The sequence below is a fragment of the Trichomycterus rosablanca genome, chromosome 3, assembly GCF_030014385.1.
Source record: "Trichomycterus rosablanca isolate fTriRos1 chromosome 3, fTriRos1.hap1, whole genome shotgun sequence".
Lineage (NCBI taxonomy): Eukaryota > Metazoa > Chordata > Actinopteri > Siluriformes > Trichomycteridae > Trichomycterus > Trichomycterus rosablanca.
This window is the reverse complement of record NC_085990.1, coordinates 57,713,938-57,726,382: the sequence shown is the minus strand read 5'-3', so window position 1 is coordinate 57,726,382 and position 12,445 is coordinate 57,713,938. Positions and strand designations below refer to the sequence as shown.

Below are 12,445 nucleotides of genomic sequence, written 5' to 3'. Positions count from 1 at the left end.
GTGTTTAGGTGAGAACCCTCTCTGTGCTGGTGTGTTTAGGTGAGAACCCTCTCTGTGCTGGTGTGTTTAGGTAGATCCCTCTCTGTGCTGGTGTGTTTAGGTGAGAACTCTCTCTGTGCTGGTGTGTTTAGGTGAGAACCCTGTCTGTGCTGGTGTGTTTAGGTGAGAACTCTCTCTGTGCTGGTGTGTTTAGGTGAGAACCCTCTCTGTGCTGGTGTGTTTAGGTGAGAAATCTCTCTTTGCTGCTGTGTTTAGGTGAGAACCCTCTCTGTGCTGGTGTGTTTAGGTGAGAACCCTCTCTGTGCTGGTGTGTTTAGGTGAGAACCCTCTCTGTGCTGGTGTGTTTAGGTGAGAACCCTCTCTTTGCCGGTGTGTTTAGGTGAGAACCCTCTCTGTGCTGGTGTGTTTAGGTGAGAACCCTCTCTGTGCTTGTGTGTTTAGGTGAGAACCCTTTCTGTGCTGGTGTGTTTAGGTGAGAACTCTCTCTGTGCTGGTGTGTTTAGGTGAGAACTCTCTCTGTGCTGGTGTGTTTAGGTGAGAACCCTCTCTGTGCTGGTGTGTTTAGGTGAGAACCCTCTCTGTGCTGGTGTGTTTAGGTGAGAACCCTCTCTGTGCTTGTGTGTTTAGGTGAGAACCCTTTCTGTGCTGGTGTGTTTAGGTGAGAACTCTCTCTGTGCTGGTGTGTTTAGGTGAGAACTCTCTCTGTGCTGGTGTGTTTAGGTGAGGACCCTCTCTGTGCTGGTGTGTTTAGGTGAGAACCCTCTCTGTGCTGGTGTGTTTAGGTGAGAACCCTCTCTGTGCCGGTGTGTTTAGGTAAGAACATTCTCTGTGCTGGTTTTTTTAGGTGTGAACCCTCTCTTTGCCGGTGTGTTTAGGTGAGAACTCTCTCTGTGCTGGTGTGTTTAGGTGAGAACTCTCTCTGTGCTGGTGTGTTTAGGTGAGAACTCTCTCTGTGCTGGTGTGTTTAGGTGAAAACTCTCTCTGTGCTGGTGTGTTTAGGTGAGAACCCTCTCTGTGCTGGTGTGTTTAGGTGAGAACCCTCTCTGTGCTTGTGTGTTTAGGTGAGAACCCTTTCTGTGCTGGTGTGTTTAGGTGAGAACTCTCTCTGTGCTGGTGTGTTTAGGTGAGAACTCTCTCTGTGCTGGTGTGTTTAGGTGAGGACCCTCTCTGTGCTGGTGTGTTTAGGTGAGAACCCTCTCTGTGCTGGTGTGTTTAGGTGAGAACCCTCTCTGTGCCGGTGTGTTTAGGTAAGAACATTCTCTGTGCTGTTTTTTTTAGGTGAGAACCCTCTCTTTGCCGGTGTGTTTAGGTGAGAACACTCTCTGTGCTTGTGTGTTTAGGTGAGAACCCTTTCTGTGCTGGTGTGTTTAGGTGAGAACTCTCTCTGTGCTGGTGTGTTTAGGTGAGAACCCTCTCTGTGCTGGTGTGTTTAGGTGAGAACTTTCTCTGTGCTGGTGCGTTTAGGTGAGAACCCTCTCTGTGCTGGTGTGTTTAGGTGAGAACCCTCTCTGTGCTGGTGTGTTTAGGTGAGACCCCTCTCTGTGCTGGTGTGTTTAGGTGAGAAACCTCTCTGTGCTGGTGTGTTTAGGTGAGAACCCTCTCTGTGCTGGTGTGTTTAGGTGAGAACCCGCTCTGTGCTGGTGTGTTTAGGTGAGAACCCTCTCTGTGCTGGTGCGTTTAGGTGAGAACCCTCTCTGTGCTGGTGTGTTTAGGTGAGAACCCTCTCTGTGCTGGTGTGTTTAGGTAGATCCCTCTCTGTGCTGGTGTGTTTAGGTGAGAACCCTCTCTGTGCTGGTGTGTTTAGGTGAGAACCCTCTCTGTGCTGGTGTGTTTAGGTGAGAACCCGCTCTGTGCTGGTGTGTTTAGGTGAGAACCCTCTCTGTGCTGGTGTGTTTAGGTGAGAACCCTCTCTGTGCTGGTGTGTTTAGGTGAGAACCCTCTCTGTGCTGGTGTGTTTAGGTGAGAACCCGCTCTGTGCTGGTGTGTTTAGGTGAGAACCCTCTCTGTGCTGGTGTGTTTAGGTGAGAACCCTCTCTTTGCTGGTGTGTTTAGGTGAGAACTCTCTCTGTGCTGAAGTGTTTAGGTGAGAACCCTCTCTTTGCTGGTGTGTTTAGGTGAGAACCCTCTCTGTGCTGGTGTGTTTAGGTGAGAAATCTCTCTTTGCTGGTTTGTTTAGGTAGAACCCTCTCTGTGCTGGTGTGTTTAGGTAAGAACCCGCTCTGTGCTGGTGTGTTTAGGTGAGAACCCTCTCTGTGCTGGTGTGTTTAGGTGAGAACCCTCTATGTGCTGGTGTGTTTAGGTGAGAACCCTCTCTGTGCTGGTGCGTTTAGGTGAGAACCCTCTCTGTGCTGGTGTGTTTAGGTAGATTCCTCTCTGTGCTGGTGTGTTTAGGTGAGAACCCTCTCTGTGCTGGTGTGTTTAGGTGAGAACCCTCTCTGTGCTGGTGTGTTTAGGTGAGAACCCTCTCTGTGCTGGTGTGTTTAGGTGAGAACCCGCTCTGTGCTGGTGTGTTTAGGTGAGAACCCTCTCTGTGCTGGTGTGTTTAGGTAAGAACCCTCTCTTTGCTGGTGTGTTTAGGTGAGAACTCTCTCTGTGCTGGTGTGTTTAGGTAAGAACCCTCTCTTTGCTGGTGTGTTTAGGTTAGAAATCTCTCTTTGCTGGTTTGTTTAGGTAGAACCCTCTATGTGCTGGTGTGTTTAGGTAAGAACCCGCTCTGTGCTGGTGTGTTTAGGTGAGAACCCTCTCTGTGCTGGTGTGTTTAGGTGAGAACCCTCTCTGTGCTGGTGTGTTTAGGTGAGAACCCTCTCTGTGCTGGTGTGTTTAGGTGAGAACTCTCTCTGTGCTGGTGTGTTTAGGTGAGAACCTTCTCTGTGCTGGTGTGTTTAGGTGAGAACCCTCTATGTGCTGGTGTGTTTAGGTAAGAACCCTCTCTGTGCTGGTGTGTTTAGGTGAGAACCCTCTCTGTGCTGGTGTGTTTAGGTGAGAACCCTCTCTGTGCTGGTGTGTTTAGGTGAGAACCCTCTCTGTGCTGGTGTGTTTAGGTGAGAACCTTCTCTGTGCTGGTTTGTTTAGGTAGAACCCTCTATGTGCTGGTGTGTTTAGGTAAGAACCCTCTCTGTGCTGGTGTGTTTAGGTGAGAACCCTCTCTGTGCTGGTGTGTTTAGGTGAGAACCTTCTCTGTGCTGGTTTGTTTAGGTAGAACCCTCTATGTGCTGGTGTGTTTAGGTAAGAACCCTCTCTGTGCTGGTGTGTTTAGGTGAGAACCCTCTCTGTGCTGGTGTGTTTAGGTGAGAACCCTCTCTGTGCTGGTGTGTTTAGGTGAGAACCTTCTCTGTGCTTGTGTGTTTAGGTGAGAACCCTCTCTGTGATAGTGTGTTTAGGTGAGAACCCTCTCTGTGATGGTGTGTTTAGGTGAGAACCCTCTCTGTGATGGCGTGTTTAGATCAGAAACCTCTCTGTGCTGTTGTGTTTAGGTGAGAACCCTCTATGTGCTGGTTTGTTTAGGTGAGAACCCTCTCTGTGCTGGTTTGTTTAGGTAAGAACCCTCTGTGCTGGTGTGTTTAGGTTAGAACTCTCTCTGTGCTGGATTGTTTAGGTGAGAACCCTCTCTATGCTGGTGTGTTTAGGTGAGAACCTTATCTGTGCTTGTGTGTTTAGGTGAGAACCCTCTCTGTGATGGTGTGTTTAGGTGAGAACCCTCTCTGTGATGGTGTGTTTAGGTGAGAACCCTCTCTGTGATGGCGTGTTTAGATCAGAACCCTCTCTGTGCTGGTGTGTTTAGGTGAGAACCCTCTCTGTGCTGGTGTGTTTAGGTGAGAACCTTCTCTGTGCTGGTTTGTTTAGGTAAGAACCCTCTCTGTGCTGGTGTGTTTAGGTAAGAACCCTCTCTTTGCTGGTGTGTTTAGGTGAGAACCCTCTCTGTGCTGGTGTGTTTAGGTGAGAACTCTCTCTGTGCTGGTGTGTTTAGGTGAGAACCCTCTCTGTGCTGGTGTGTTTAGGTGAGAACCCTCTCTGTGCTGGTGTGTTTAGGTGAGAACTCTGTGTTTGTGTGTTTGGGTGAGAACCCTCTCTGTGCTGGTGTGTTTAGGTGAGAACCCTGTCTTTGCTGGTGTGTTTAGGTGAGAACCCTCTCTGTGCTGGTGTGTTTAGGTGAGAACCCTCTCTGTGCTGGTGTGTTTAGGTGAGAACCCTCTCTTTAATGGTGTGTTTAGGTGAGAACCCTCTCTGTGCTGGTGTGTTTAGGTGAGAACTCTCTCTGTGCTAGTGTGTTTAGGTGAGAACCCTCTCTGTGCTGGTGTGTTTAGGTGAGAACTCTCTCTGTGCTGGTGTGTTTAGGTGAGAACCCTCTCTTTAATGGTGTGTTTAGGTGAGAACCCTTTCTGTGCTGGTGTGTTTAGGTGAGAACTCTCTCTGTGCTAGTGTGTTTAGGTGAGAACCCTCTCTGTGCTGGTGTGTTTAGGTGAGAACTCTCTCTGTGCTGGTGTGTTTAGGTGAGAACCCTCTCTGTGCTGGTGTGTTTAGGTGAGAACTCTGTGTTTGTGTGTTTGGGTAAGAACCCTCTCTGTGCTGGTGTGTTTAGGTGAGAACCCTCTCTTTGCTGGTGTGTTTAGGTGAGAACCCTCTCTGTGCTGGTGTGTTTAGGTGAGAACCCTCTCTGTGCTGGTGTGTTTAGGTGAGAACCCTCTTTGTGCTGGCGTGTTTAGGTGAGAACCCTCTCTGTGCTGGTTTGTTTAGGTGAGAACCCTCTCTGTGCTGGTGTGTTTAGGTGAGAACCCTCTATGTGCTGGTGTGTTTAGGTGAGAACCCTCTCTGTGCTGGTGTGTTTAGGTGAGAACCCTCTCTGTGCTGGTGTGTTTAGGTGAGAACCCTCTCTGTGCTGGTGTGTTTAGGTAGATCCCTCTCTGTGCTGGTGTGTTTAGGTGAGAACTCTCTCTGTGCTGGTGTGTTTAGGTGAGAACCCTCTCTGTGCTGGTGTGTTTAGGTGAGAACTCTCTCTGTGCTGGTGTGTTTAGGTGAGAACCCTCTCTGTGCTGGTGTGTTTAGGTGAGAACCCTCTTTGTGCTGGTGTGTTTAGGTGAGAACCCGCTCTGTGCTGGTGTGTTTAGGTAAGAACCCTCTCTTTGCTGGTGTGTTTAGTTGAGAACTCTCTCTGTGCTGGTGTGTTTAGGTGAGAAATCTCTCTTTGCTGCTGTGTTTAGGTGAGAACCCTCTCTGTGCTGGTGTGTTTAGGTGAGAACCCTCTATGTGCTGGTGTGTTTAGGTGAGAATCCTCTTTGTGCTGGTGTGTTTAGGTGAGAACCCTCTCTGTGCTGGTGTGTTTAGGTGAGAACCCTCTCTGTGCTGGTGTGTTTAGGTGAGAACCCTCTCTGTGCTGGCGTGTTTAGGTGAGAACCCTCTCTGTGCTGGTGTGTTTAGGTGAAAACCCTCTCTGTGCTGGTGTGTTTAGGTGAGAACCCTCTCTGTGCTGGTGTGTTTAGGTGAGAACCCTCTCTGTGCTGGTGTGTTTAGGTAAGAACCCTCTCTGTGCTTTTGTGTTTAGGTGAGAACCCTCTCTGTGCTGGTGTGTTTAGGTGAGAACCCTCTCTGTGCTGGTGTGTTTAGGTGAGAACCCTCTCTGTGATGGTGTGTTTAGGTGAGAACCCTCTCTGTGATGGCGTGTTTAGATCAGAAACCTCTCTGTGCTGTTGTGTTTAGGTGAGAACCCTCTATGTGCTGGTGTGTTTAGGTGAGAACCCTCTCTTTGCTGTTGTGTTTAGGTGAGAACTCTCTCTGTGCTGGTGTATTTAGGTGAGAACCCTCTCTGTGCTGGTGTATTTAGGTGAGAACCCTCTCTGTGATGGTGTGTTTAGGTGAGAACCCTCTCTGTGATGGCGTGTTTAGATCAGAAACCTCTCTGTGCTGTTGTGTTTAGGTGAGAACTCTCTCTGTGCTGGTGTATTTAGGTGAGAACCCTCTCTGTGCTGGTGTGATTAGGTGAGAACCCTCTCTTTGCTGTTGTGTTTAGGTGAGAACCCTCTCTGTGCTGGTGTGTTTAGGTGAGAACTCTCTCTGTGCTAGTGTGTTTAGGTGAGAATCCTCTCTGTGCTGGTGTGTTTAGGTGAGAACTCTCTCTGTGCTAGTGTGTTTAGGTGAGAACTCTCTCTGTGCTGGTGTGTTTAGGTGAGAACCCTCTTTGTGTTGGTGTGTTTAGGTGAGAACCCTCTCTGTGCTGGTGTGTTTAGGTGAGAACCCTCTTTGTGTTGGTGTGTTTAGGTGAGAACTCTCTCTGTGCTGGTGTGTTTAGGTGAGAACATTCTCTGTGCTGGTGTGTTTAGGTGAGAACATTCTCTGTGCTGGTGTGTTTAGGTGAGAACATTCTCTGTGCTGGTGTTTTTAGGTTAGAACTCTCTCTGTGCTGGTGTGTTTAGGTGAGAACCCTCTCTGTGATGGCGTGTTTAGATCAGAACCCTCTCTGTGCCGGTGTATTTAGGTGAGAACCCTCTCTGTGCTGGTGTGTTTAGGTGAGAACTCTCTCTGTTCTAGTGTGTTTAGGTGAGAACCCTCTCTGTGCTGGTGTGTTTAGGTGAGAACCCTCTCTGTGCTGGTGTGTTTAGGTGAGAACTCTCTCTGTGCTGGTGTGTTTAGGTGAGAACTCTCTCTGTGCTGGTGTGTTTAGTTGAGAACCCTCTCTGTGCTGGTGTGTTTAGGTGAGAACCCTCTCTGTGTTGGTGTGTTTCGGTGAGAACTCTCTCTGTGCTGGTGTGTTTAGGTGAGAACTCTCTCTGTGCTGGTGTGTTTAGGTGAGATCCCTCTCTGTGCTGGTGTGTTTAGGTGAGAACCCTCTCTGTGCTGGTGTGTTTAGGTGAGAACCCTCTCTGTGTTGGTGTGTTTAGGTGAGAACTCTCTCTGTGCTGGTGTGTTTAGGTGAGATCCCTCTCTGTGCTGGTGTGTTTAGGTGAGATCCCTCTCTGTGCTGGTGTGTTTAGGTGAGAACCCTATCTGTGCTGGTGTGTTTAGGTGAGATCCCTCTCTGTGCTGGTGTGTTTAGGTGAGAACCCTCTCTGTGCTGGTGTGTTTAGGTGAGAACCCTCTCTGTGCTGATTGGTGGATTCATTTTGATCTTCTTCATCCCTACTATTTCTTCTTTGCGACTATAACAGCCTCCTCTCTTTTGGAACGTTTTTTACCCTGGATTCCCTAGCATTCCATAGTCAGACTTGGGTTTCTACGTTTACATTTGCATAATTTTTCCAAAGCAACCCTTAATTCTGACTGAACACAATTTGATCAATTTAGGGTTAAGGGCCTTGCTCAGGGGCCCAACAGTGGCAGCTTTGATATAGTGGGAATTGAACCAGTGACCTTCTAATGACCAGTCCAATACCTTATATGCTTTGCTACCACTGCTCGTGTTTCCACACCAAACTCATCAAATCGTGTCTTAGTGGACTCAATAAGCGTGCAGGCGTCCACAAACTTTTGGCTGTATACTGGTGTGTGTGTGTGTGTGTGTGTGTGAGATTGAAACACATTTACACCAGGAATAAACACTCGTACTAAGAACATGAAACTGAAGCAGTAAATCCAGCGCGGCCGGAATGTCTTATGGCATCTTATTAGGTCGTTATTAGACACTCCGGGGGTCTGAAGTGTCCAGTGTGTGTGTGTGTGTGTGTGTGTGTGTGTGTGTGTGTGTGTGTGTGTGTGTGTGTGTGTGTGTGTAATTCGAGTGTGAGTTGGAAAGTGGCTCCTTATTTAATCCCACCCCAGAGAGAGTGCCGGGAGCTCATGACCATGTTTGAACCTAAAGGTTAAAGGTGAAGTATGTGCAGAGAGCTCTTGTGTGATTTGGGTTTGGGATCGTTTAGCTCATTAGTCCAACATGAATCCCTACAGCCTTTAAATTCCTCTAAATTATTCATTTCTACCCCTTACTGTAGAAGATCTGGGTTCAGTGACTGAAGATCTGCTGAGAGATGCGTCCAAATAAATAAAAACCTCCTCAACCTACAGTGGAGAAAGTGGATAGAACAGGGATAGTGCAGAAATGAGACCTACCTGTATTTACACTGATCAGCCATAACATTAAAACCACCTCCTTGTTTCTACACTCACTGTCCATGTTATCAGCTCCACTTACCATATAGAAGCACTTTGTAGTTCTACAATTACTGACTGTAGTCCATCTGTTTCACCCTGTTCTTTAATGGTCAGGACCCCCACAGAGCAGGTATTATTTAGGTGGTGGATGATTCTCAGCGCTGCAGTGACACTGACATGGTGGTGGTGTGTTAGTGTGTGTTGCGCTGCTGGAGTTTTTAAACACCGTGTCCACTCACTGTCCACTCTATTAGACACTCCTACCTAGTCGGTCCACCTTGTAGATGTAAAGTCAGAGACGATCGCTCATCTATTGCTGCTGTTTGAGTCGGTCATCTTCTAGACCTTCATCAGTGGTCACAAGACGCTGCCCACAGGGCGCTGTTGGCTGGATGTTTTTGGTTGGTGGACGATTCTCAGTCCAGCAGTGACAGTGAGGTGTTTAACAACTCCACTCATACCAGCACAACACACACTAACACACCACCACCATGTCAGTGTCACTGCAGTGCTGAGAATCATCCACCACCTAAATAATACCTGCTCTGTGGGGGTCAACACACAACCGTTAGGGCAATCGCTCTTCCATTGTGTGGCTTTAAATGCAGCAAGACTTAAGGTAGTTCCCAGAAACCTGACCAGTCTGAGCAATCCAGCATCACAGCTTTAGAGAAAAGCAGAAACATCTGCAGAACATCTGATCTAATTATAAACAAATAGTTCTGTTTATAATTAAAGGTAAAAGACGTGGCGTTTGTAAATGTGAAGTGGAGATGTGTGCTGGTGTCTCAATACTTTTGCTTCTCTCGCTGTATATTATAACATACAGTAAAGTACAGTATCTTTACCGAGCACTTGATGGTTGAGAACCTACTCAGGGGGTTGAGAGAGGTATTTGGGGGTACTGGCGACCACTAGAGTTGTGTAAGTCACAGTGCACCTTATAGCTGGATTTCCATTATCAGACCTAAACTCCAAATGGATCCAGCAAAGTTCTCCTGAAGGTTCTGGAAACGTTTGTGATGACACCTTAGATAATGCTTTCTGTGGCATAAATAAGCCTCCTGCACAATGAGAGTTCCTTATGAAGATGGTTTGATGAGTTCAGTGTAGAGGAACTCTCGTCCTGACCTGAACTCTACTGAACAACTTTGGGATCAACAGGAATGCTGACTGTGAGCCAGGCCTACTCACTAACATCCGTATACGCCACAAGCAGGTCAGTGATATGGAAGAGATGGAAGAAGAAAAGTAGGGATGAAGATAAACATCAGGTTGTGTGACGGGGCTGGAACCCACCCCGCTACAGAAAGGCAGGTGAGGCTAATCCTGCATCAGCCTTCTTCGACAAATCAAACCTCAGAACCATTCGGCTCTAAGAAAAACTCCAACCCCACCAACGGGCGCTTCGGAAAAGTGTGGCTCTTTTGCAGAACCCAAAACAATGCTGACATACCACTTCAGCAAAACAACGGACCAGATGGAGCAATCCGGCATCATCACGGCTTCAGAGAGACACAAGTGTGCAACAGAAGAGCTGGTGAGAACGTCAGCGAGATGCCGTGATGTATAGAGGAACCTCCACCTGGAGCGAATCACCACTCATGAGGTGATTGTAAATCAAAAGGGATTGACAGTTGTAGCCTAGTGGTTAGAGTGCTGGTTCAAGCCCCACCACTGCCAGGTTGCTGCTGTTGGGCCCTTGAGCAAGGCCCCTAAGTCTCAGTTGCTTAGATGGTATACTCTTACAGTACTGTAAGTCGCTTTGAATAAAAAGTGTCCTGTCTGCTAATGCTGAAACTGCACCTCTGTGCCCAAAATAGGCCACGACTCCTAATGTGGAGCAGCTCTTGAACGGCTGCCACAAAGTTACAGGCTAAGGTTAAGCTCCTCAGGTTCCTCTATGTGTATGTATAATATATCTGCACCTGTAATTGCTGGTGCTGGGTCACAGAGGATCACTTCACTCCTGATTCTACTACTTAAGACCAGAGAAACTGGAGGAGTTTCTGGATGTTGTTGATGGATGTGGTCTGCTTTGTGTAGTGGAGTCTGAACTTGTGTTTGTACAGGTAGATGTAGTATTTTTCCTCCTAATCATTTCTGCTGAGCTGGACTTTGATGTGATGACTTCTTCATCAGTTGAATGAGGTGCTTGGTTGGCGCAGTGGTCTATTACTCTATCCCACCATCACTGAGATCTGGATGGTATCTTAGCAGTGCTATTAGCTGGCCAGGGGTCTCTTTCCAGCCTCTCGAGGGTATTCCTTCCTTGTTCCCAGTGTTTCCTGGTAGAACCAGACCTACCACCACCCTGACTAGGAGAAGATGGTTAATGGAATGTAAAATAGTGTTTTAGAGTAGCAGGATAGAGTGACAATTATTCAACCCCAACACAATATTGCTGATCTTATAACCTTCTGCTAGTTTGTAGGACCTAAAGTTGGGTTACAACATGATGAAATCATTGGGAGAAGATAAGCCCTCTGGTGAGATCCTCCAAGAGGCAGTGGTAGCTCAAAGGTTAAGGTACTGGACTAGCAGCCAGCTGGTTCCACTGTTGGACCCCTGAGCACGGCCTTTAACCCTCAGTGGCTCAAACTGTATTTAGTCTAAATGTGCTAAATGTAGGACAAACGCATCAGTGGCAACCATAAGAAGATCACTTAACAACCAAGGACTTCATGAAGTACAGCATTCTTGACCTTTAAATACAAGAAGGGTGGACTACAACACACCAGAATGTATTTGGACAGGCCAGCAAAGTTCTGGGACTCGGTTCTATAGAGTGAAGAACCAAACTGGAACTGTTGGGTCACATGGACGGTCGGTTCATATGACCCAGAAACTCGAGGCTTAGTGACCAGAAGAACACGGTCACCACAGTCAAGCCTGGAGGAGATCAGTGATGATGTGGGGATGTTGATCTTGATCATGTGACCGGCATCATGAATTCTCAGGAACATCAGGACATTTTGAGAAGGAACGTTCTGGATTCTGTAGTAAAACTGAACCTTGACCCCAAACTCACTTCCAGTCAACCAAAGCTCGGTTCACCAGTCAGTCCTGGAATATGCTGGTGCAGATCTTCTGATTACGACTGTGTTTTCTTACACAGTTTATCACGCTGTGTTGAACCTCACTGGTGAACGACTTATAATTAAATGCTTTTTATTAAAAATCCCATTAAATGTCTTTTATACCCAATTATGACATCACAATCTGTAAAATGCAATTAAATGTGTACTACTTATTTACTAGTAGTATGTCTTTAAAAAAAATAGAAAGTTTAATTTAACTAAAAACATTTTGTTGAAGATTTTTTTTCTCGTTTATATCTTAATGACTTTGTTTACAAATATAACTAAATAATAATTCATTATCTTTTCTGTTCCTTATACAAAAACACACATAAATCACTGTTTAGTTTAAATGTTTTTACTATATTCATTTATTCTTAATTTATTTTAGCAGCGCAGGCTCCTCCTCCTGCAAAGGAAGCTGGTAAATATTTTCTTTATTATTATTATTATTATTATTATTACTGGTATTATTATTATTATTATTATTATTAGTGTTCTTATTATTCTTATTATTATTGTTAATATCATTGTTATTATTATTATTATTATTACTTGTATTATTATTATTATTATTATTACTGGTATTATTAGTAGCAGTATTAGTACTGGTATTGATGTTACTATGAGTGGTATTAGTATTAGTATTAGTAGTAGTGTTAGTATTAGTATTAATGTTATTATTATTATTAGTAGTAGTAGTAATAGTAGTAGTAGTAGTGTTAGCATTAGTATTAATGTTATTATTAGTTATTATAGTATTATTATATTATTATTATATTATAGTAATATCTGGTTGTGTATTTTCAGATGCGGAGCCGCCTGAAGCTGATGGTAAGTGTGGATAACTTCAGTAATGAATAATACTATTGCGCCCTCTGCTGGATATTTTTTGTTTTTCAGCTCAGAACATCAATTACTGTAGTTCCAAATCGAGTTCATTTCACTCCCAACATGCAACTGTCCCACTAATCATAGTGTTATATAGAAGATTTAGGATTTATATATATATATATATATATATATATTTAAACACATGAGCACAGGAACACCCACCTCAGCTGGGCGAAGATGCCTCTGATGTAGCACCAGCACATGTACACAGTTCTTATCTGAAAGCTGAACCCAGTAAATGCATTATTGTGATGTATTTAATTGTATATCTGAATCAATTCTGATGTAAATCTTGTAATGACATGATGAATGATGAATGGTTCTCTCACAGACACTGAAGGAGAACTCGGTGAGAAACACTGTGCATGTCAGAGAGAGATTATTTTATTAAT

At 45.6% G+C, this 12,445-nt stretch overlaps 1 protein-coding gene across 1 annotated transcript in view; it reads left to right on the top strand.

The window, feature by feature from the left end:
• LOC134310720 (myosin-binding protein C, fast-type-like) overlaps positions 1 to 12,445 on the top strand; it is an 89,548-nt gene that overhangs the window by 26,344 nt on the left and 50,759 nt on the right. The window contains exons 2-4 of the mRNA XM_062992347.1: positions 11,551 to 11,583; positions 11,970 to 11,993; positions 12,385 to 12,402. Coding sequence (XP_062848417.1) covers positions 11,551 to 11,583; positions 11,970 to 11,993; positions 12,385 to 12,402 — 75 coding nt within the window. The remainder of the gene's footprint in view (positions 1 to 11,550; positions 11,584 to 11,969; positions 11,994 to 12,384; positions 12,403 to 12,445) is intronic.